The sequence below is a fragment of the Bos indicus x Bos taurus genome, chromosome 16 (assembly GCF_003369695.1).
Source record: "Bos indicus x Bos taurus breed Angus x Brahman F1 hybrid chromosome 16, Bos_hybrid_MaternalHap_v2.0, whole genome shotgun sequence".
Classification (NCBI taxonomy): domain Eukaryota; kingdom Metazoa; phylum Chordata; class Mammalia; order Artiodactyla; family Bovidae; genus Bos; species Bos indicus x Bos taurus.
The window spans coordinates 56592765-56616878 of NC_040091.1; the positions used below are offsets into that span (position 1 = coordinate 56592765).

Sequence of the window (24114 nt, forward strand, 5' to 3'; positions counted from 1 at the left end):
AAAATAATTACAAATGGCAAAATCCTGTAGTTCCTAAGACCATATTTTCGAATTCTTATTTTAAAAGGAAAATAGGCCCATTTTACAAGAATAAAATGAGAAGCATCTTTCAACTCTCCAAATTAATGAAGATAGAATCCATTATAAATGCCAAACTTAGAATTTTAAGAATTTGAATATGCATCAACTGTTAGGAAACAATTACCAAAAGGAAACTAATTACTTTTCAGAATTATAGTGCAGCCCTATATATTTTGAGTAATAGGAATAGTGCTTAATTATATAGAATAGATATTTAAATTAGTATTTATTATTAGGTTAAGGGATAGTCAACATGTATATACTAAATAGTTTGATATATACATTAGAAAACCAAAATAACTAAATCTTGTATATATATTTAGACAACAAAAGCAAATCTGAAATATACTAGCATATGAACTCTATTAAAGTCTATAATCCTAAATATATATCCCAGCACTATGTTAACTAAAAGGGTATGAAAACTCTTCTACAAATGGTTTCTATCAATTATGTGTGCGGCACATTAAGAGACAGAAATAAGCTACATACTGAGATCTTTGGATGATACAAGTTAACCAATAAGAATAAAACAACTGCTAATGTATTAAGAAATACTAAGTTACTACCATGAACAAGACACTTATCTAGAGTGAACTCCTGCTACAAGTAGATGGCTATTGTCCTCCAACTAAAAATAAATACTTTTTTTTAAAGAAGAAGTACATTTTAAAGCAGTGTTTGGATCACAAGAAAAAAAGGCTATTTTACTAAAAGATTAACAACCAAACAGGAAGCCAAACTCAGAGAAGTAAAGGTAAACAACACAGAACAATGTAGAAAGGGGGAAAGAAGAGGACAGTCTGAGGACAAATATGAACGAAAGGGCAAATACTAGATCTGGAAAATAAAAAGAGAATTTGAAAACTGGAAGACAAATCTAAAATAATTACCCAAAATGAAGGATAAAAGTCAGGAAGACAGAAAAACTTGAAAGAAAAGAAACATGAAAGAATAATAAGGTTTAAACATGGGCACCCAGAGACCCAGAAGAGAGTAACAGACAGAAGAACACATATTTGAAGAGCTAATGTTGACAATTTTCCAAAACTGAAAACATACATGAATATAGACAGGGAAATTATTCCTATCAAGGAAAAATAAAAAGAAATCCACAATTACATATACTAAAGCAAAACTGTGTTTCTGTCCAAGAGAGAAAGATTTTAAAATCACAAAAACAGAAAAGATAATTCACTTAATAGGAACAATCAAAGATGCAAAACACTTCTCAAAAACAGTAACAGCAGCTAGAACATCCTAAGCTTTGGTTATACTTAAAAAGTTGAAAGAAAATAACCTCAAACTAAAATTCACATCCAACAAAACTATCCTACAACAACAGAATGCTGAGCAAAATGCTTTTTCATCTGAATGAAAGCAAGGATTATCATCAATAAGCCATTTCTTTAAAAATGTCTGAAATTTTATAATTGAAAAGTTCAGTAAAACAAACTAGAAGACTGGAGACACAGAATGAAAGAGAAGCAAGGATACAGTAACCAAGCAAGTGATTTCAAATACTGTTTGTATACATCAGCTATAATATCTCATTTATGGGATTTAAGAATAAGACAGAATAAGTACACCAAAACCCAGCATATAACTCTAAAGAGAGGGCCCGGATACTTTTATTTGAAAATCCTACCAAATATTCATGGAAGATATAACATCAATCTTGCACAAACCTTTCAGAAAACACCTCCCCATTTGTTTCATGAGGCCAGCATAACTGTAATACCCACACCCAATGAGGATACTGGAGGAAGGGAAGGAAAAAAGAAGGGGAATAAGAACCTTCATGAAAACAAGCATCTACAGCAAAATAGCAAATCAATTCCCAAAACATGTAAAAAAAGTAACTCATCATGACTAAATGGAGTTTAGTCCAAGAATGCAGGGTTGTTTTCATATTTGAAAATCAATCAATGCAATTCACCAAATGGCCAAAATAAAGGAAAATAACCATATAATAATTCCAAGAGATGCAGGAAAGACAAAATTCAACACCTATACATGTTATAATTTCTCAAAAAATTAGGAATAGAAGGATACTTCCTCAAGGGCATCTACCAAAATGTAGAGCTAACATATAAGTTGAAGTATTGGGAAAGGGAGGGTAAAAGGAAAAAGAGAGAAGAGACGGGAAGGAAAGGATAAGAAGGGAGAAGGAGAGGAGGGGAGAAGAAGTGAGGGAAGGAAAAGAGAAGAGAACACAAAAAGATTAGAAAAGGCAAAAATAGTTTTGCTGATCACATGATTTTACACAGAATTTCATAAGAATCTACAAAACAACTAGAATTAGTAAGTTTAGCAAGGACTTCCCTGGTGGTCCAGTGGTTAAGAATCTACCTGTCAGTGCAGGGGACATGAATTTGATCCCTGATCCAGGAAGGTTCCACGGGCCAGGGAGCAACTAAGCCTGTGCACCCTAGAGCCCAAGCTCTGCAACAAGAGAAGCCATCACAGTAAGAAACCCATGCGCCGCAACTAAAGAATGGCCCCCACTTGCCTCAACAAGAGAAAGCCCAGTGGGAAAGCCCAGAAGACCCAGTGCAGCCAAAAATAAATAAATGAAAATGTTTTCAAAAATTTAGCAAGATAATAAGAAATAAGGTTAACATACAAAAATCAATCATATGTTTATATATTCACAACAAAGTAGAAAATTTTAAAACTGGATCAATAATAGCATCAAAAAAGAATTAGAAATTAATTTAACAGAAGCATGGAAGACCTCTATATTACAAACACAAACACTGCCAAGAGAAATTTTTAAAAGACCAAAATAAATGGAAAGATATTCATGGACTAGAAAGTTCATTATTATTAAGGTGTTATCACTAGGGTTACTGGGCAAATAGGCTCTCTGATTTTGTTTGTTTATGCTTGTTTTGTTCTGACTTTACCACCTAGCTTTTGAGATCTTAGTTCCCTGACCAGGAATTGAACCCAAGCCCCCATCAATGCGAGCACAGAGTCCTAACCACTGTACCACCAGGGTATTCTCATGCGCTATCTCTGAATTATTTTTTTAAAACTGCATGTGAATCTACAATTACCTTGAAATTTAAAAATCTTTACAACTGTAAAAAAAACTTAGGAATAAACTTACACAGAAGTAAATAAAACCTAGACTCAACTCAATATCATCAACATATCAGTTCTCCATAAGGCAATTTATGAGTTAAAGGCAGTTTGAATAAAGATACCAAGAAGCTTTTTTATGCAGCTATAAAAACTGATACTAAAGTTCATGTGAAGAAACAAAACAGGAAAGAATTTCTGTAAAACACTGAAAAAGAGAAGCTAGGGGGTTGGGGGAATTAATTTCTATCAGACATTAAAACATAAAGAGGTGACAGTGAAAGATGAAAGAGAAATATGTCAGTAGACAGAAGAGAAAGACCAGAAATAAATCCATATACACACAGAATTTTTGATATAAGAAAGGCTGCATCTCAAAACACTTGATCAAAGAAAGACTTTTTAAGAGCACAGGGGACTTCCCTTGTGGTACAGTGGATAAGAATCTACCTGCCAATGCTGGGGACACAGGTTCAATCTCTTGTCCAGGAAGATTCCACATGCCTAGAGCAACTAAGCCTGTGCCCCACAGCTGTTGAGGCCATGCTCCAGAGGCGAATACTGAGCCCATGTGCTGCAACAGTGTAGCCCCTGGTTGCCACAACTAGAGAAAGCCCACGGGCAGCAACAGAGACCCAGTGCAGCCGAAAATAAAAATAAATAAATAAATAAATAAAAAGTGAGCTAGGACAACTAACTAGACATTTGGATAAAGATAAAATTAGGTCCACACCTCAAAACATATACCAGAATAAACTCCAAAGAGAACAAGAGTCCAAACGTAATAAATGAAATGAAACAAGAAAATGTGGATAAATTTCTCTACATCCTAGTTAGAGGTAGACGTTTAGAACTATGACTCAAAACCCAGAGGCAACAAAAGATTGCTAACTTTAAATAATGATTTAGAAATTTTGAACAGTTTAAACAAAAACAGAAGAAAATATAGGCAACATTTATCACAGATAAAGTGCTAATTTTCCTCATATACGAACTACCAAGTCTTAAAAACTGAACAAAACAAATAAAAAACTTTATAGAAAAAAATAGGCCAGAAATATGAATACATAATCTACTAATAAGTATATTAATATACCAGCAGTCATATGATATTTGTTCAATCTAACTCATAATTACAGAAACACAAAACTATTCTGAGATACATTTCTCTCTTGACAGATAAGCAAAATTTTTAAAGTAAAACTCATTCTATTAGAGAAGCTCTGAGAAAGATTCTAGGAGAGCAGACACATTCATCTACTGCTGGGGAAAGTATTCTGAGATATATTTCTCTCTTGACAGATTAGCAAAATTTTTAAGAAAACTCATTCTATTAGAGAAGCTCTGAGAAAGATTCTAGGAGAGCAGACACATTCATATATACTGCTGGGGAAAGTGCAAACTGGTACAATCCTTTGGGGGAGGGAGATGATTTGGCAATATCAATCTCTCTGTCTGTCCATCTATCTATCCATCCACCCATCCATTCATCCGTCTTTGACCCAGAAATCCCACATCTAGGAATTTACCCTGAAGATACTACATCCAATGATATGAAAATATGTATGTACAAATTAATCACTGCAGCACTACTTTGTAATTACAAAATAATGTAAACTATCTCTCTTTAACAAATTGATTAAATAATCCTATGCAGCTATAAAAATAAGGAAGAATTCTATGCACTTCTATAGATTTGTCTTCATGATAAACTGTTAAATAAAAGAGCAAAGCACAGAAGAGAATCACTAGGAAACCCACCCTTTGTGTAAAAAAGAAATAAGAATATGCATATGTATCATGATATACTGGTTACCAACAAAGGGTAAGAAACAACGTAGTGGGAAAAGATAAAGGATACGGAAATTGGTAGAAAGGTTAGAGGGGTGGTATTTATTGAATATGACTTTCTGTAAAGCTCTGACCTTCAAAATCAGGTTAATATTTCATATTTTCAGAAAAAGTTTCTATGTAATAAAGGTAAGGGTTGGTGATGGCACACAAACGGAAGCAAATGAACTCAACTGTATTTCAAAGAAATATTACAGCTAATACTGATGAAAAATTAACAAATCAAATCCAAGTAATTTTTGAACACACTGAATTTTTGTAACTGTATTCTCAGACTAAAGATATAAAGGAATTTAAATAAATATTCACCACTAGTTAGTAGATCTGCTTTCTTAGTAATTTCCATACTAGTTTATGTGCATATATATATACACACACACTAATAAGACTATGACAATAAGTAAAATGTATATTTTGATATGAGAACTAGGTTTCTGTCAGAATAGGGAATTAAAGATATGGAAAGGTTCACTAAAGCTACAATGAACCCTGTGATAGTAAACTGTAATGGGAGGTCATGAGCATGAATCCATAGCTTTTATGACAGATACAGAAACACAGATATGTTACATACATAGATGATTATATACATGATGTTCATCAACTGAATAGTAGAGAGTAATCTCAGTTGGTCTGGGTTGCCCACATGGTTATTTACAGAGCTACTGACTCTTAACCTACACTGCAAAATGTATTGAAATAAAGATAAATGGTATTCCATAACCACAGGCCTGAGAGTTGTTTGGAAAGAGATTGCATCACTCTGTCAGTATTGTTTAGTAATAATAATTGAATTTATGATTCACCTATTTCAGTGAAGTCTGTGAGTTAATAATTGGTCACATAACTAGAATGCACTGCCCATGGGACTAGCTTAAAATAAGAGATCTGACTATAAGCCAAATCTGCACTTCCCATTACTAAGGTGCTTGAGAATGTAAGCAAGTAGTCATTCTGAACCTGGAGACAAAGCAGTTCCTCTGTGACTCAGTGGTACCAGGACAAAGAAGACTGCCTGAAATCTCCACATCCTTTTCAATGAGTGCCCTTCTTCTGCTTGGTTGTACTGTATCCACTGCCTATAATCAAGTTCCACAAGTATAAACTCCTTGATTCCTGTGAGTCCTTTCATCAAACACTTAAGGTGATTAACATGTAATTAATAAATATATAATATGTTATATATACAGATAAGCGTGCTTCCTAGCTCTGTCGACCAAGAAGGCCTACAAGCAATGACACTCTACGAGCAATGAGCATACTTAAAACCCAGGTCTCTGTTTTGAAGTATCATTCTCCATTAAAAGAAAACAGGACTTCTTGGATACATGGCTGATTACAGAACTTGGGCAAGATAAGTACAAGATGATACTGGTACATCTTATTATCTAAGAATGTAAGAAGGTACTTAAAAAATGATAAGAACTTGAAGATCAGCTTGGGGGAATTCCAACTAGCCAAACAGGGAACAGACTGAGCTTCAAAATGATTAACAGAAAAACTTTTAAATCCATGATTCCATAACCATATAAACAAAGAGACAGAAGGAAAGATCTCTCTTAGAATGGAAATCCTAACTAGTAAATGAGGAATTATTACTCAGGCATTAAAAAAAATGAAATAATGCAATTTGAAGCAACATGGACGGATCAAGAGATTATTTTAAGTAAATTAGAGAAAGAAAAATATCATATGACATCACTTACATATGGAATTTAAAAAATGGCACAAATGAACATATTTACAAAAGAGAAACAGATCCCAGACTAGAAAGCAAACTTACAGTTACCAAAGAGGACAGCATAGATGTGGGGGGGCGGATAAATTAAAAGTTCGGGACTATCATATACACATTACTGTACATAAAAAAGGCAAACTACAAGGACATACTGTATAGCACAAGGAACTATGCTCAAAATATTCAAAATAACCTATAATACAAATATATATATACATATATATGAATCATTTTGCTATACACTTGAAACAAAAACACTGTAAATTAAACTTCAATAAAAAATTTAAAAATTAATGTAGAAAAGAAATGAAAAATTATCATTTGGGCAAAAAAATTTATTATTATTTCAAGTAAAATTCATTAATAAATGCTCATATGGGAGAAAAATGATAAATTTATAGCAAACAAATCTGGCAGGCACCACCTTAATCAAATGATCAGAGGTAACATCACCAAAATTGAGCAGATACACCATATCCAGATGTGACAGACTAACAAAGGATACCACACTGGGGGCTGTAGCATTTGTGATAAAAATGGGTAATCAGAATCCAGTTACAACGAAATATCAGACAAAATCATACTGAGGAATGGTCTACAAAATTAATAACTGACACTTCAAAAATGTCAACCTCATGTACAACTGAGGAACTAAAACAATTTAGAGGAGATTAAAGAAACATGACAACTAAATATAACCAGTGATTCTGGATTCACTCTGGACAAAGAAAATTTTCCTTTTGTTATAAAAGAATATCAGTGGCAAACCCGCTGAAATTTAAATACATTGTCTCAGATAATCATATTATATTAACATTAACTTCCTGATTTTTTACTAATTGTACTGCTGCTGCTGCTGCTAAGTCACTTCAGTCGTGTCCGACTCTGTGCGACCCCATAGACGGCAGCCCACTAGGCTCCCCCGTCCCTGGGATTCTCCAGGCAAGAACACTGGAGTGGGTTGCCACTGCCTTCTCCAATGCATGAAAGTGAAAAGGGAAAGTGAAGTCGCTCAGTTGTGTCCGACTCCCAGTGACCTCATGGACTGCAGCCTACTAGGCTCCTCCGTCCATGGGATTTTCAGGCAAGAGTACTGGAGTGGGGTGCCATTGTTATATATAAAGACTCTAAGACAAAAACAGGCAATTATAAAAATTCAGGGGTATAAAATAATTACTTCTGGCTTCACCTACATTATATTAACTTTTTATCAATTCCATTTCAACTATAAACATTATTTTTAAGAGTAGCAAAATAGTATACTCAACAGCTGTACCAGTCTCTGAAGCTGTTCTACTATGACTGGGCATATTTATTTTTCCAGAATTTTTGCTTGTATAAATAATATTGGTATATAACTTTTAGATAGTACTTTGAATCATTTCTTATAAGAAATTTCTATGTTTGTCACTACCAAATCACACAGTAGAGTATTATTTTACATGTGAGTGGGCCATTTGGATTTATCTTTTTCCCCATGTTCTTCATCTACTTTTTGCCTGCTGGTGCTTTCATCAAAAACATGGAATTGGTATAAGAAACCTTATTTATTTTGAAGCAATTAAACCATTTGCCTATCAAACTGATAATACCTTTCCCAGTCTGGGTATAAAATTTTGTTTGTGGTACTTTCTTATATACTGTCTCTTTCTTAATTTCAACAGTTCTATCATTATCTAAATCATTATTTAGCTGATCTGAACTCTTACAGTAAAAGATAAAATAGAAAGCCAATTTCCAGCAAATGGTTTCCTGGGTATCGCAACATTTACTTAATCTTCCCTTTTACCACTGATCTGCATAACCACCTTCACCATAGGGTAAACTCTTAATTACCTTTCAGTTAGATTTAAAATTTTTATTGTGCCCCATTTGTTAGAGCAGTGTTAGAATACATTAAAATAACCTGTTGGGTAAATGCCCTTGTAATATACTTCTGAAGCATTCATTCTACAAATAACCATTTAAAGTCAGTTGGTCACACTCTCTACAAACCCTTAAAAAATATTCTTGAGGTTTGTTTTTTTTTTAATTGGAATCACAACCAATTATGGTTACTGGTCTATTCAAATTGTTCAATTTATTAAGAGTTCTATTTTTATTAGTATGTACCAGCACCAAGTTTTTTAATCTACTCAATACTATAACAGTCCATTTCAATTATATATTGAAACATCTTATATATAATCTTCCTTTTTTAATCTCTCTACATTTACCATCTTAAGTTTTTCCCAGTTTCTTGAGTTCAATGCCTGGTTCATTTTGTTTTATTCTCATCTAAAAATGAATCCATTTACTAATATAATTTTTAGGATACTTCTGACCAAAATTTCACAAATTTTGACATATAACATTTTCAAAGCAGGAGTTTTTTAAGTTGTTTGTAGCAACATTTGTATACTCTTTGACACAAAGGTATTCAGAGGAGTCTGGTTACTCTCTTCCAGATTGTCAAAGTAGCTGTTTACTCGAGGTTCTGATTCTGACAATGTAGATGGTGTAATTTATCTTGTTTTAGAATCAATCCAGTTTTCTCGGTGCTCCAAGATTACTAATAATATGTATATCCCTTGATACAAAGTATAAAGTAAGGCAAGTACCCATTAAGCTAAGTTTGACTCATTCAACCAAAGAATAAAAATCCAGAGTCTTTATAATGACTAAGAAAGTTACACACTAAGTGACCTCTGTTATTTACATTTCTTACCTCATTTCTATTTTTCTCCCCCTTGCTCATTCCTCTCCAGTTATAACAGATATCTGGGCTATGTCAGGCAGGCTTCTAGCGCACAGCTTATGTACTTTCTTTCACTCAGCTTAGATCTGCCCAGAGATATTCACATAGCTTGCTCCCTTACCTCCTCTTTGCCAAAGATAATCTGTCTTTATTACTATTAGTATACCTCCAACTAGACTGAAAGCTGGAGAAGGCAATGGCAACCACTCCAGTACTCTTGCCTGGAAAATCCCATGGACGGAGAAGCCTGGTAGGCTGCGGTCCATGGAGTCGCTAAGAGTTGGACACGACTGAGCGACTTCACTTTCACTTTTCATTTTTCACTTTCACGCACTGGAGAAGGAAATGGCAACCCACTTCAGTGTTCTTGCCTGGAAAATCCCAGGGACGGTGGAGCCTGGTGGGCTGCCGTTTATGGGGTTGCACAGAGTTGGACACGACTGAAGTGACTTAGCAGCAGCAGACTGAAAGCTGGGTTATAGCAGTAATTTTTGTCTGCCTTGTTTTTATTCAATAACCCGAGCCCATCATAGTGTCTGGTAAATAGAAAGTACTGGGGAAAAAAAGCCAAAACTGTTGGCTTTATAAGTTAATATTTAAAAGCACAGGTCCTGAAGCCATAATGCCTGGGTTAGAATATCTTAACTTCTGCTTAACTTCTTTGCCCTAGTTTCCTCCTTGGTAAAATAGAAAATAATAATAATAGTACGTATCTCAAGTCCTAAGAATTAAAGTAGTTAATGCTTGTAAAGCACATTGAGCAATGTACATGCAATGCATAGTAGGTAGAAAATAAATGTTCCTAAATACCAATATTACTACTTTAATTATTTCTTGAGCTATACAGTCGGAGAAGGCAATGGCACCCCACTCCAGTACTTTGGCCTAGAAAATCCCATGGATGGAGGAGCCTGGCGGGCTGCAGTCCATGGGGTCGCTAAGAGTTGGACACGACTGAGCGACTTCACTGTCACTTTTCACTTTCATGCACTGGAGAAGGAAATGGCAACCCACTCCAGTGTTCTTGCCTGGAGAATCCCAGGGACGGGGGAGCCTGGTGAGCTGCCGTCTGTGGGGTCGCACAGAGTCGGACACAACTGAAGTGACTTAGCAGCAGGAGTGAACTATACAGTAGGCCTTCCATATCCACAGGTTCTATAAATACAAATTTAATCAAACACAGAAAATATCCACCCCCACCAAAGGAAGAAATTCTGGAAAATTCCAAAATGCAAAATGAATTTGCAGCTGCACTGGCAACTATTTACATAGTATTCACATTGTATTTAAATTTTTTTACATAGCATTTATGTTATACTAGTTATTATAAATAATCATAAAGATGACAAAGTATACAGGAGGATGTGCTGCAGAGGTTTTATGCAATTATACCACAATTCATGTAAGGAACCTGAGCATCTTTGGACCCTGGCATCTGCCACAGCTCTTGGAACCAATCCCTCATAGATACTGAGGGATGAGTATACTTTAAAATCTCCTACCATGTTAAAGTTTTAATCAATTTTTTAAAATTTCTAATAAAGTTTTGCTTTATATAAATATCAATCCTTTATTTATGTCACACAAATTACTACTAGCTTGTGGGATTATATGTTTTATTATGTGAAAACATGTATCTGTCTTCTAATGATTTTTCCCTTGAGTTCTATTTTGATCTGTACTTTACTTTGCCGTTGTTTTTGTCATCTTCCTTACCATTCTTGCATTTGCCAGGCTTATCCTCATCTACTCCTTTGTTTTCAATTATTTTTATGTCAATTTGTTTTAAGTCTGTGTTTTATAAAGAGTATTCCTAGAAACGAAGGGTAAGGACTTCCGCACAATATGTCATATTAGTTCTGTCCCAGAAGCCCTAGCAGGTTTTCCTCAACAACTTCCCCCTCCTCCGGCAGATGCTAAGGTTGGAGTCTCCTGGGAGACCCAGACGACTTCACCAAAACACTCTTTTACTCTGCACATGGTGACTCACGTTAGGCAGACTTCTTCAGTATTCTTTTTATCATCTATAAAGTCTTTTTAAGTTTTCCGTACGAGGACAGCTATACGTCAATGGGATTTCTAGTGGGTGGAGGTTGGAGAGACCACAGGCTTATTGTACCATCTCAAACTAAGTCTCCTTTATTACATGCAAAGAGTAAAAACTAAAAAATGAAAAACAAAAACAAAAAACCCACACACAGACAAAAACACTATTCTGAATGTTTTTTTTTCCCACCTAGGTTCAGTTTCTATAATTTCTAACTCATGGAATTTGCTAGAAATTCCAAATCAACGTCCTATAAATGACAATAGGAAAAAGGCTTTCCTTGTTCCTCTATGTAGAATTTGTGAAAGCCCTGCAACCAAAGACCAATAGGAATACACCTGTAGCTGAATAAGTTTTATTACTGCTCATTGCAATGAAGAATACAGCATACTATGGGTTAAGGTAGGAAGATGTTATGTACTACTTATAGGATACAGGCTCATGTTAAGTGATTTGGGGGAGGGTTCAAGGAAGTAAGGCTATGCTCTGGATTGGATACTGTCAAGAAGGGGGAAAATCCTGTGATGGGGTATCTTAATGAATCGTACCTGGGCAAACAGAAAACTACAGTGAGATTAAAGCCGTAACTAGTAGAGATGCAGCAACTGCGTGCATTAGTCAGGACACGGGTGTGTTTGGTATTTTACGTATTTGGCATAGTGACTTTTTCAAATGTGCTCAGTTAAGTTTATGAACTGATCTTGATTTTTGTTTCATTTCTTCCTAGGCCCAGAGTGACTGTGTCCGATGCGGATGTTCTGTGAGATTACATTTGAAAGGAGAACACCAAGGCCTAGCTATGAGTGCCAAGCCTATTTCCAGATTCTGCTTTCCCTCTTCAAGTTCTTAAAAATGTTTCCATTCAATTCTTAAAAATTTCTCCTGAGGGACTTCCCTGGTGGTCCGGTGATTAAGAATTCTTGCAATGCAGGGGACATGGGTTCCATCCTTGGTTGGGGAACTAAGAGCCCATAGGCCACAGGGCAACTAAGTCCATGCACTGCAACTAGAGAAATCTGTGCACCACAGGAGACAGGAGTTTGCTCCCTGGTCGGGGAACTAAGAACCCACAGGCCAGTTGGCAACTAAGTCTGTGTACTGCAACTAGAAAATCCGTGCACCACAACTGCAACTAGAAAATCCGTGCACCACAACAGAAGACTCCACATGACACAAAGAAGACCCGACACAGCCAAATAAATAAATATTAAAATAAGAGAGAGAGAATGAGAAGCCCATACACCACAACGAAGAGTAGCCCCTGCTCATCATGACTAGAGAAAGCCTGTATGCAGCAACAAAGATCCACCACAGTCAAAAAATAAAATAAATAAAACTTAAAAAAAATTTTCTCCTGATATATCTCATTACGTCTGACAAAAACACCTAGATCTAGTGCATTTGTGGCTCTTCAGGAAGAGATACAAACAAATCTATGAACTTGCCAAATCTAAGCACGCAAATGAAGATAACACGGGATATGTAGAGGCGTTATGCAATCTAATCATAACAGTCATAGAGGCAGTCATCTAAGCAGTTGGAAAAGAAAAACACAAATAAAAGCTGTATGATATGAAAGATTTTCTTTCCACTTTGATAAAAATAACTGCACTATCACATAAATGAATATACAAAAATTGCCTTATTATTTCCTGTTATGAAAAAAAGGAGGTAAAGGATAATTGTAAGAACAGTTTGTAAAATCTGAATAAGATATAGAAATTATATAAAGCATACCAACATTAACTTCTTGAATTTTAAAATTATCTTGTGATTACACAGGACAATATTTTTGTTTTTAAGGAAACACAAATTGAAGTACATAAAGGAACATTATGTCTGTACCTTCTTAAACAATCCAAAGGAAAAATTTTATGTGCATATATGTAAAAGAGAGAATGAGAATGATAAAGCAAATATGATCAAATGTGAACACCTAGATTACCTGCATACAGAATGTAAAGGAATTATTTTTAACATTCTCATAACTTTTCTCTAAGTCTGAAGTTATTTCAAAGTGAAAATTTAAAAAAAACACAGTCTGGCCTCAAAATTAGACTTGACAAATACCAGCATCCCCAAGTCCTAGATGAAGAGAGTAAAAATCAAAATAATCATACAATTAATTAAAGAAAAGGAGAGGCCAGAGTCGATTTTAATAAAGCCTGTAGTTTACCTCCCAGAAAAAAGCTTCATGTTTCAACATAATAACAGGCAATTCATCAATAAATTATAACTTTATCTCCGAGAGAAACAATGTCCTGATTACTCATAATTTGCTCTTACAGTATTTCCTTCCTCTCAAGGCCTAATGTTACTAGCATGCTAAAAAAAATTTTTTGACTCAATCAGTAATGAGCAGATATACAGCTGATTGATTATTCACCAGAGCTATTCAAGCACTAATCAATGCTACAGCACACCAACAGCTGTCTCTAGGATAGGACTCATCTGTGATTTTATAACTCAGGTGATTAGATTTATGGCACCACTAGAACAGATCGTTAGATACATCATTTACCTGAGAACTGCCACTGAAACCTGGAGGTTGGCTGTATTCTGTGGAATCAATAATACTACTGCAAAATGAAGAAAAAAAAATGTGATTTCAGTTTTTACATTCTCTTTAGCAACAGAAAAAGTAAATGTAAAATATATCATATATAAATCCAATATTTGTCAATAATTTATAAGTCAAACAAATACATATTCCATAAATTAAAAAATTAGGAAATAAACAATCTACCCCTTCATCCCACCACCTTAAATATACCCATCTTGAAAACATGTCAATAGGGAATAATCACAAGACAGGCATATACAATTGAAGTACTTGCTACAACTTCATTTTCAGACAGTTGTTTCATTTTCAGTTAAGTTGTTTGAACTCTAAGGAAAAGAGTACTTAGAATACTATAAAAAGAGCACAAGTATGCAATCAAAAGCTATGATGAACAGATCGTGTCATGACACTAGAGCTATGTGCCCTTGGACAAACAGCTTATAATCACTCTGTTTCCTTATCTGCAAAACGAGAAGACTGGAGTAACTAGCTCTATCTATAGTCACTTCAAGCTCTAAAATGCTATGATAACCATCTCATGTGAAAGAAAACTATCAAAGGAATGGAACAAAAAATGGTAGAATTCCAATAATCTTTCTTTTATAACCCAAAATCTATATTCTAATTTCCTCTGCTCTAGTCAAACATAATTTGCTTTCTCTATTGGTTGTTTCTATTTGATTATATTTTCTGTGCATTCTCCTACTTATCTTAGTAAACCTTTTTTAAGTACAGACTACCTTTTCTTCCTAAGAGTTCTACCTTACCATGTCTATCTTTTCACTTCACTCTTCTCCCCCTCCCATCTTTAAATAAATTAGCCTGAGGACTACTAACATCTGAAAATGGTATTAACATATACATCAACAATGACAGATCAACAGCTACTACATTTTTAAAAATTCTTCCCTATTTCTACTATAGAAATGTCTGTATTTGTCCACCTTAATGAAATTTAAGCAATTGAGAGCACCAATTTCAGTGTATCTCTTTACATAAATACACAAAATCATTATTCACTTTAGTCCAATAATCACAAAGGTTATAATATAAGAGGTACTCTTAAAGAGTACAGAGAGGGTGTGAATTTCACCTGTTAGCAGCTAAATGACTCTGGGCAGCTATGGATATTATCTGGCCTCTACCTTCTCCATCTATTAAGTGAGCAAGATATTTGAGAGAGGTGTAAGATTTATTGAGTTAATATTCCTCAGTACAAGGCCAAAAAATGGTAGGTATTCAATAAATTTTATTCTATTAATAAAATTTGTCAATAACATACAAACTTAAATTTTCAAAAAGTTAATGAATCAGAAGGAACTGTTCTCACAGTACTCCAACACATAATAATAGACACTAATTTGTTGTGTTCTTAACCATTCCTATAAGACTCACATAAGACCCTCAAAGCAGCTGCACCATAAATTAAAGAATTAACAGGATCTGGTAATTAATTTCTTCTGATGAAATATTACCAATGCCTACTTTCCTTGAACAGGGTCATGAACTGATATGACAAGATCACATGCTATTTTCAGAATACTCTACACAGGGACTAATACGGCTAAAAATGAGGAGATGCCAGGTATTTAAAATCTGTGCTCCTTCCACTAATGAAACCCAATCCCCTATTTGTATAAACATTAACGAAATTATAAAGCTTCACATTTAGAGGTTGATAGAACAGAACTTTTTCATTTTATGGGAATGTAATTCAGACTTCTTTGATTGCAAGCTGGAACATGATACTGATATCTTAATGTACATAGTGAAATAACACTACATTTCAAATACATGTCTAAAACTAGTACTGATCAGGGTTTCCCTGGTGTCTCAGAGATAAAGAATCTGCCTGCAAATGCAGAAGACACGGGTTCAATCCCTGATCCAGGAGGAAAGAAGTAACTAGGTCCATGTGCCACAGCTACTGAGCCTGTGCTCTAGAGCCCAGGAACCACAACGACTGAGCCCATGTGCCACAGCTATTGAAATCCATGTGCCCTAGAGCCCATGCTCCGCAACAAGAAAAGCCATGCAATGAGAAGGCCACGCACCACAACTAGAGAGGAGCCCCCACTCGCTGCAAGTGGAGGAAAGCCCACAGAGCAATGAAGACCTAACACAGCCAAAAACAAATAAGTAAAGTGAAAAAAAAAATAGTACTGATCAGAAAGCATTGAAATTACAGGTTTTAAGTGAAAAGTTGGTAACAATCATTGCAGAATTTGAAATTTAATTTATATTTATATTAATTTATATTAGATCTTAACTTTATTCACTAAGAAAAATTTATTAATGCATACACAACTGCAACAGAAGCAATCTGAAGAAATAAATCCCTTTAATTTTGCTTTTTAAATGTGTCTGTGTATACGTGTGTATAAAGTAAAAGTGATTAGACGACAATATCAGAAAGCATTGACCGGGCTGGTTCCTCTTGATTTTGGTGCTCTTCTACTTCTTATCTCTGAGTTAGCCATAATCTACAGATGGTGATAAAAACAACAAGATTTCAAATCCCTTATGATTATACAGTGGAAGTGAGAAATAGATTTAAGAGACTACATCTGATAGATAGAGTGCCTGATGAACTATGGATGGAGGTTCCTGACACTGTACAGGAGAAAGGGATCAAGACCATCCCCATGGAAAAGAAATGCAAAAAAGTAAAACGGCTGTCTGAGAAGGCCTTACAAATAGCTGTGAAAAGAAGAGAAGCCAAATGCAAAGCAGAAAAGAAAAGATACTCCATTTGAATGCAGAGTTCCAAAGAATAGAAAGGAGAGATAAGAAAGCCTTCCTCAGCAATCAATGCAAAGAAATAGAGGAAAACAACAGAATGGGAAAGAATAGATATCTCTTCAAGAAAATTAGAGATACCAAGGGAACACTTCATGCAAAGATGGGCTCGATAAAGGACAGAAATGGTATGGACCTAACAGAAGCAGAAGATATTAAGAAGAGATGGCAAGAATACACGGAAGAACTATATAAAAAAGATCTTCACGACCAAGATAATCACGATGGTGTGATCATTCACCTAGAGCCAGACATCATGGAATGTGAAGTCAAGTGGGCCTTAGAAAGCATCAGTACGAACAAAGCTAGTGGAGGTGATGGAATTCCAGTTGAGCTATTTCAAATCCTGGAAGATGATGCTGTGAAAGTGCTGCACTCAATATACCAGACAATTTGGAAAGCTCAGCAGTGGCCACAGGACTGGAAAAGGTCAGTTTTCATTCTAATCCCAAAGAAAAGCAATGCCAAAGAATGCTCAAACTACCGCACAATGGCACTCATCTCACATGCTAGTAAAGTAATGCTTAAAATTCTCCAAGCCAGGCTTCAGCAATACGTGAACCATGAACGTCCAGATGTTGAAGCTCGTTTTAGAAAAGGCAGAGGAACCAGAGACCAAATTGCCAACATCCGCTGGATCATAGAAAAAGCAAGAGAGTTCCAGAAAAGCATCTATTTCTGCTTTATTGACTATGCCAAAGCCTTTGACTGTGTGGATCACAATAAACTGTCGAACATTCTTCAAGACATGGGAATACCAGACCACCTGACCTGCCTCTTGAGAAATCTGTATGCAGGTCAGGAAGCAATAGTTAGAACTGGACATGGAACAACAGAGTGTTTCTAAATAGGAAAAGGAGTACATCCAGGCTGTATATTGTCACCCTGCTTATTTAACTTATATGCAGAGTACATCATGAGAAACGCTGGGCTGGAAGAAGCACAAGGTGGAATCAAGATTGCCAGGAGAAATATCAATAACCTCAGATGTGCAGATGACACCACCCTTTTGGCAGAAAGTAAAGAACTAAAGAGCCTCTTGATGAAAGTGAAAGAGGAGAGTGAAAAAGCTGGCTTACAGCTCAACATTAAGAAAACTAAGATCATGGCATCCAGTCCCATCACTTCATGGCAAATAGATGGGAAACAGTGGAACAGTGGCTGACTTTACTTTTCTGGGCTCCAAAATCACTGCAGCCATGATTTTAAAAGACAGATGGTGATTGCAGCCATGAAATTAAAAGACGTTTACTCCTTGGAAGGAAAGTTATGACCAACCTAAATAGCATATTAAAAAGCAGAGACATTACTTTGCCAACAAAGGTCCGTCTAGTCAAGGCTATGGTTTTTCCAATGGTCATGTAAGGATGTGAGAGTCGAACTATAAAGAAAGCTGAGTGCCGAAGAACTGATGCTTTTGAACTGTGGTGTTGGAGAAGACTCTTGAGAGTCCCTTGGACTGCAAGGAGATCCAACCAGTCCATTCTAAAGGAGATCAGTCCTGGGTGTTCACTGGAAGAACTGATGCTGAAGCTGAAACTCCAATACTTTGGCAACCTGATGTGAAGAGCTGACTCATTTGAAAAGACCCTGATGCTAGGAAAGATTGAGGGCAGAGGAGAAGGGGACGACAGAGGATGAGATGGCTGGGTGGCATCACCGACTCGATAGACATGGGTTTGAGGGAACTCCAGGAGTTGGTAATGGACAGGGAGGCCTGGCGTGCTGTGGTTCATGGGGTTGCAAAGAGTCAGACACGACTGAGCGCTGAACTGAACTGAACACACGCTAGCAAAGTAATGCTCAAAATTCTCGAAGCTAGGCTACAATAGTACCTGAATCAAGAACTTCCAGATGTTCAAACTGGATTTAGAAAAGGTAGAGAAATCAGAGATCAATTTGCCACCATCCACTGGAACATAGAAAAAGCAAGAGAATTCCAGAAAAACATCTACTTCTGCTTTATTGACTACACGAAAGCCTTTGACTGTGAGGATCACCTGTGGAAAATTCTTAAAGAGATGGGAATACCAGACCACCTTATCTAAATCCTGAGAAGGATTTATTTAGATAGAAGCAACAGTTAGAACCAGAAATGGAACAACAGACTGGTTCCAAATTGAGAAAGTAGTATGTCAAGGCTGTATAATGTCACCTTGCTTATTTAATTTATATGCAGAGTACATCATGAGAAACGCTGGGCTGGATGAAGCACAAGCTGGAATCAAGATTGCCGGGAGAAATATCAATAACCTCAGACATGCAGATGACACCACCCTTACAGCAGAAAGCAAAGAACTAAAGAGCCTCTTGATGAAGTGAAAGAGGAGAGTGAAAAACCTGGCTTAAAACACAACATTCAAAAAACAAAGATCATGGCATCCGGTCCATCACTTCATGGCAAATAGATGGGGAAACAATGGAAACAGTGACAGATTTTATTTTCTTGATCTCCAAACTCACTGCAGATGGTGACTGCAGCCATGAAATTAAAAGATGCTTGCCCCTTGGAAGAAAAGCTATGACAAACCTAGACAGCATATTAAAAAGCAGAGACATTACTTTGCCAACAAATGTCCGTAAAATCAGTTACAGTTTTTTCAATAGTCTTGTATGGATGTGAGAGTTGGGCCATAAAGAAAGCTGAATGCTGATGAACTGATGCTTTTGAACTATGGTGTTGGAGAAGACTCTTGAGAGTCCCTTGGATTGCAAGGAGATCAAACCAGTCAATCCTAAAAGAAATCAGTTCTGAATATTCATAAGAAGGACTGATGCTGAAGCTGAAGCTCCAATACTTTGACCACCTGATGCAAAGAAATGACTCACTGGAAAAGACCTTGATGCTGGGAAAGACTAACGTCAGGAGGAAAAGGGGACGACGGAGGATGAGATGGTTGGATGGCATCACCAATTCAATGGACATGAATTTGAGCAAGCTCTGGAAGCTGGTGATAGACAGCAAAGCCTGGCATGCTGCAGTGTGTGGGGTCACTAAGAGTTGGACACAGCTGAGGACTGAACTGAACTAAACTAAAACCAGGTTAGAAATAATACTCATGATGAGGAAAATAAGATGATAAAAAAAAAATTTAATGTTCTTGCTGATGACAAGGAGGAGCTCAGCTAAAAACATATGAAAACTAAACTGCTGTTAATTCAAGTTACAAAGGAAATTCAGTTATGCAAGCAGATGTCACAAAACTACTCTCACTTAAAATTGTTTGCTTCTAAAAACAAGGATATACTTTGTAATTAAAAGACATACTGTTACAAATGAACTTATACACAAAACAGAAACAGGCTCACAGACATAGAAAACAAATTTATGGTGCCAAAGGGGAAATGGGGCAGAGGGATAAATTACAAGTTTGGGAATTAACATATACACACTATATATATAAAACAGATAAGCAACAAGGACCTACTATATAAGTACAGGGAACTATACCCTGTATTTTGTAATAACCTGTAAGGAAAAAGAATCTGGAAAAGAGCATATGTATATGCATTTATGTATGTATTTATGTCTATATGTATATGTATGGATGATGTGTATATATGTGTGTGTGTGTATATAGAAACTGAATCACTGTGCTGTACACCTGAAATTAACACAGCATTGCAAATCAATTGTCCTTCAATTTAAAAAAGAAATTTTTAAAAATCTAAATAATAAAAAATAATAGACTGTTAAGTCAATTTCACATGTAAGATACACATATAATAAATAGGAAGCTAAGAGAAAACAGTGATTCACCCTTGGCAAAAATACTAAGTAACTAGTTTTAGACAGCTTTTTTTGAAAAAGGAGGATTCACATTTAAATTACCAGTAGGTACAAAATCAACTAATTAAATTATAGAGAATTTTAATATGTAAGCAAAATAAAGTATATTAAGATCATTTAAGGGTGAACATAAAGAAAATAAACTAAATAAATGTTTAAATTAGTAAATTGAATGAATAAAAAAAACAAAAAAAGCTGCACACACGTATGAAATTAGACTAAGTGCTGTCACTAATTTGTTTTTTCATTAGTATAAACTTAAGACAGAAGAAAATAAACTCTACATTTAGTAAACAATATGGGCCTACAGCCAAACCCTGTTCCTTTTCCAGTATAGTTTTCCTGGTAAAATTATTGAATCTGTTTTCTCAAAACAAACACATACTGACCAACATGTAACATGAACATAATCTGACTTATTTTAATAATGATTAATTAAAACAGAATATGTTTTTAATGTTTTTCAATAGCAAAGTCTGTTACTATTTTATTTCCTTCCTACCAACGCAGTAATCCCTAGTATTATAAACAGATCAAAAGCTAAACAACTTGCTTTCTTCAAAATAATGGTCTTCTGTCAGTTATTTAAAACAGATGCACTGAATTTCAAATTAAGGGTAAATCCCATTTACTAACAACCCAAATTTTCACGGCCCTAATTTTTCAGGCACCTTAGGAGATACTAGAAATCGCTCTTCATTTTTGAGTTTTCCTTTCTAATTTCACATACTCCTACATTTGATACAACTATTCAGACAAATCACAGAAAATCAACATGACTAATCTACTGAGTGCCACCATCTACTGAGTGCTTAGTATGTGTCAGGTGTTATCTCTCATTTCTTTAAATGTACTATTACATTGTATTAGTCAAGATAGGTATTATTATCCTTATTTTACTAATGAGAAAACTGCAGTGTACAGAAGTTAACAATAAACTTGCCTAAGGTCAAACTGCTAATAAGGTGTGGAGCTGAAATTTGAACCCAGGCAGTATAATTACAGAATCCTCACCAAAGACTGCCGAAGTAACATGTTTTCTCTTCTTGCAAACTCACTACCCTGTCATTTTTGAACTGTAAGTTTCTACTGATTTTCTTTTTTGACCTTTATTATCAACTCGATGATCTCTAAAACTCTTTTACCTCCCAAGGCTTTATAGGCTCTAGAGTAAGGATGCCCGCTTTAGAATACTGATTACGCTACTATAACTGTGTGATGCAGCACAAATGCTTCATCTCTATGATTCAATTTCCTCATTTGTCAAAGGAAAAGGATATATGGCATCTATTCTGAGGGCTGTATGAGATAATACATAAAATTATAAAACAGTACCTAATACACATATGCTCTACTACTCTGACAGTTACAACTTTTGCAAGTACAAGTCTCCTCTAGGGCAGAAATAATTTCCTGATTTTGCTGCAAATTCAACTGAAAAATAACATGAGATATTTTCTTCTACAGTGTCTTGGATTATTAGAATAGGCAGTACTACTACTACTCATTCATGGCATTTATAAGAATTTCAACAAGGTATTTTACAACAGATTTTATATAAACAAACACTGGTGATTACAATGGCCTTTTCAGCAATATATAGTCTGGATTTTTTAAAATATTGGGCTTAAAAAGATTACATAAAACTTCAATTCCTAAAACCCAGAACTATGAAAATCAAATACTTTGTGTTACTTTTTTGAAGTGAAAACCTGATCAGACTACATTTCATACCATTTACCTCACTGTTAACGTGTATGTTTCAATGGGGAAATTTTAATTTGCTTAAGGAACTGCCTATTCCTCCTCCATCAGTATATGTGATATATGGCATACATACTGTGTTACCTTTCTAAAACTGGTGAAGGTATACGGGCACAGACACAACATTATATACTGAAAGACATCTGACTTCAAAGGGCTCCCCAAAACTCATACAAGCTTTGGATTTACTTGAGGAACACAAAGGTAGTTCGATAATAAAAAACACTGGGCTCCAGAATGCACATCTATAATCTTTAGGGAACAGAGATTCAATTTACTCTTCAAAGAACAGAAGTTATCAGAGTATTTCAGATATACAGGAAAAACTTTTCCCAACACCCTCTGTTCCCTTTTAATTGTAGATGGTTAGAAAGAGTTGTAGTTATACAGTGCATAGGAGGACTGCATGAATCTAATATTATGTTGCCTTTTAAAAGGTCTGTAATTCCACAATATCGCTAAAGTTTAAAAAGAAAAGCAAAGGGGAAATTCACTTTAAAGTTTTCCTTACAAGAGCTTTCTCAGAGAGAAACTTATTGCTGCGGATGTAAAAAGCAAATGTGAAGGAAAATTTCTGAAAGATGGAATAGGTATGAATCTACTGCATTACTGCCTTTGAAAGTAAATAACTTCTTTGGAAATTTTTCAAAAACAGTATAATAAGCTCAAAAGAAAAAGACTGACAAGACAGATCTGCCTCCAATGAAACTAGCAGAAGTCCCAGTTCGTTAGGCTAAGTGCTGCATTTGATTTCTTTATATTCTATTACCACTTATCAAAGAGTGGGAATAGATTACAATTTAGTTGTAATTCATAGGGGAGAGATTTGTAATTATCAGATGATATAGTTACCACAAATCTTAATGTTACAAAAACCCAGTTCTCTGAAATAATCTCAGAAAAAAGTTTTAAAAGCAAAGAAAGTAGAGGAAGCGTTCCAGAAACAGCAACAAAAGATTCACGGGTGGAGGATCTGGAGAATGGGAAAATACACTGGAACTTGGGGACGGGAGAGACAGGTAATGCAGAAACAGAACATGGGGACAGCACATGAAATTCTCTCCTTGCTTCCAGTGATACTTACATCTAAGACACTGTTACAATGTATACTTTGGTTTTCCCAGCCTCTCCCATCCGTGACCTTCCAGAATCAAGGAAAACCCATAATAAGCAAAGGGGTGCAAAGTTCCCTATATGACTCTAACCTGAAAGGGCAAAAAGCCATCAGCAAGAGGCTCTAATCAGAGTAAAATCAGGAATGCCAATAGAACAATTTGCTTCCAATTTTTAAACTTTTCTGGTTTGCTCAAGCCAGGAACATAACTTGAGGCATTTTTGAGACATTATAGAAAGATATGTAACCTAACAAAGTAGACACTAAAATAAACAGAAATCTTTACTCTTTCTCAAGGATGAAATAAGCTTAAGATAATTTAAAAAAATTAAAAAAAGAAAAAAATTCAGTGTTGGACAACAGAGATTTCTTTTATGAAAAAGAAAATAAGCATATCTTACTTAGAGATTTTTAAAACATATCAGTAATACAGAGATATTCACTGCCCACTAACCATACCTTTTAAAGTATAATCCTCCAGGCTAGCATTTGAAATTCTGGAACTCACCTCAGACCTAATGATCAGATTTCAAGGGCATGGTT

The 24114-nt window shown here is 35.4% G+C and overlaps 1 protein-coding gene across 4 annotated transcripts in view; it reads right to left on the reverse strand.

The window, feature by feature from the left end:
• COP1 (COP1, E3 ubiquitin ligase) overlaps nt 1–24114 on the reverse strand; it is a 226045-nt gene that overhangs the window by 120631 nt on the left and 81300 nt on the right. For all 4 annotated transcript variants that reach the window (XM_027565409.1, XM_027565410.1, XM_027565408.1 and 1 more), the window contains one exon: nt 14063–14120. In XM_027565409.1, coding sequence (XP_027421210.1) covers nt 14063–14120 — 58 coding nt within the window. The remainder of the gene's footprint in view (nt 1–14062; nt 14121–24114) is intronic.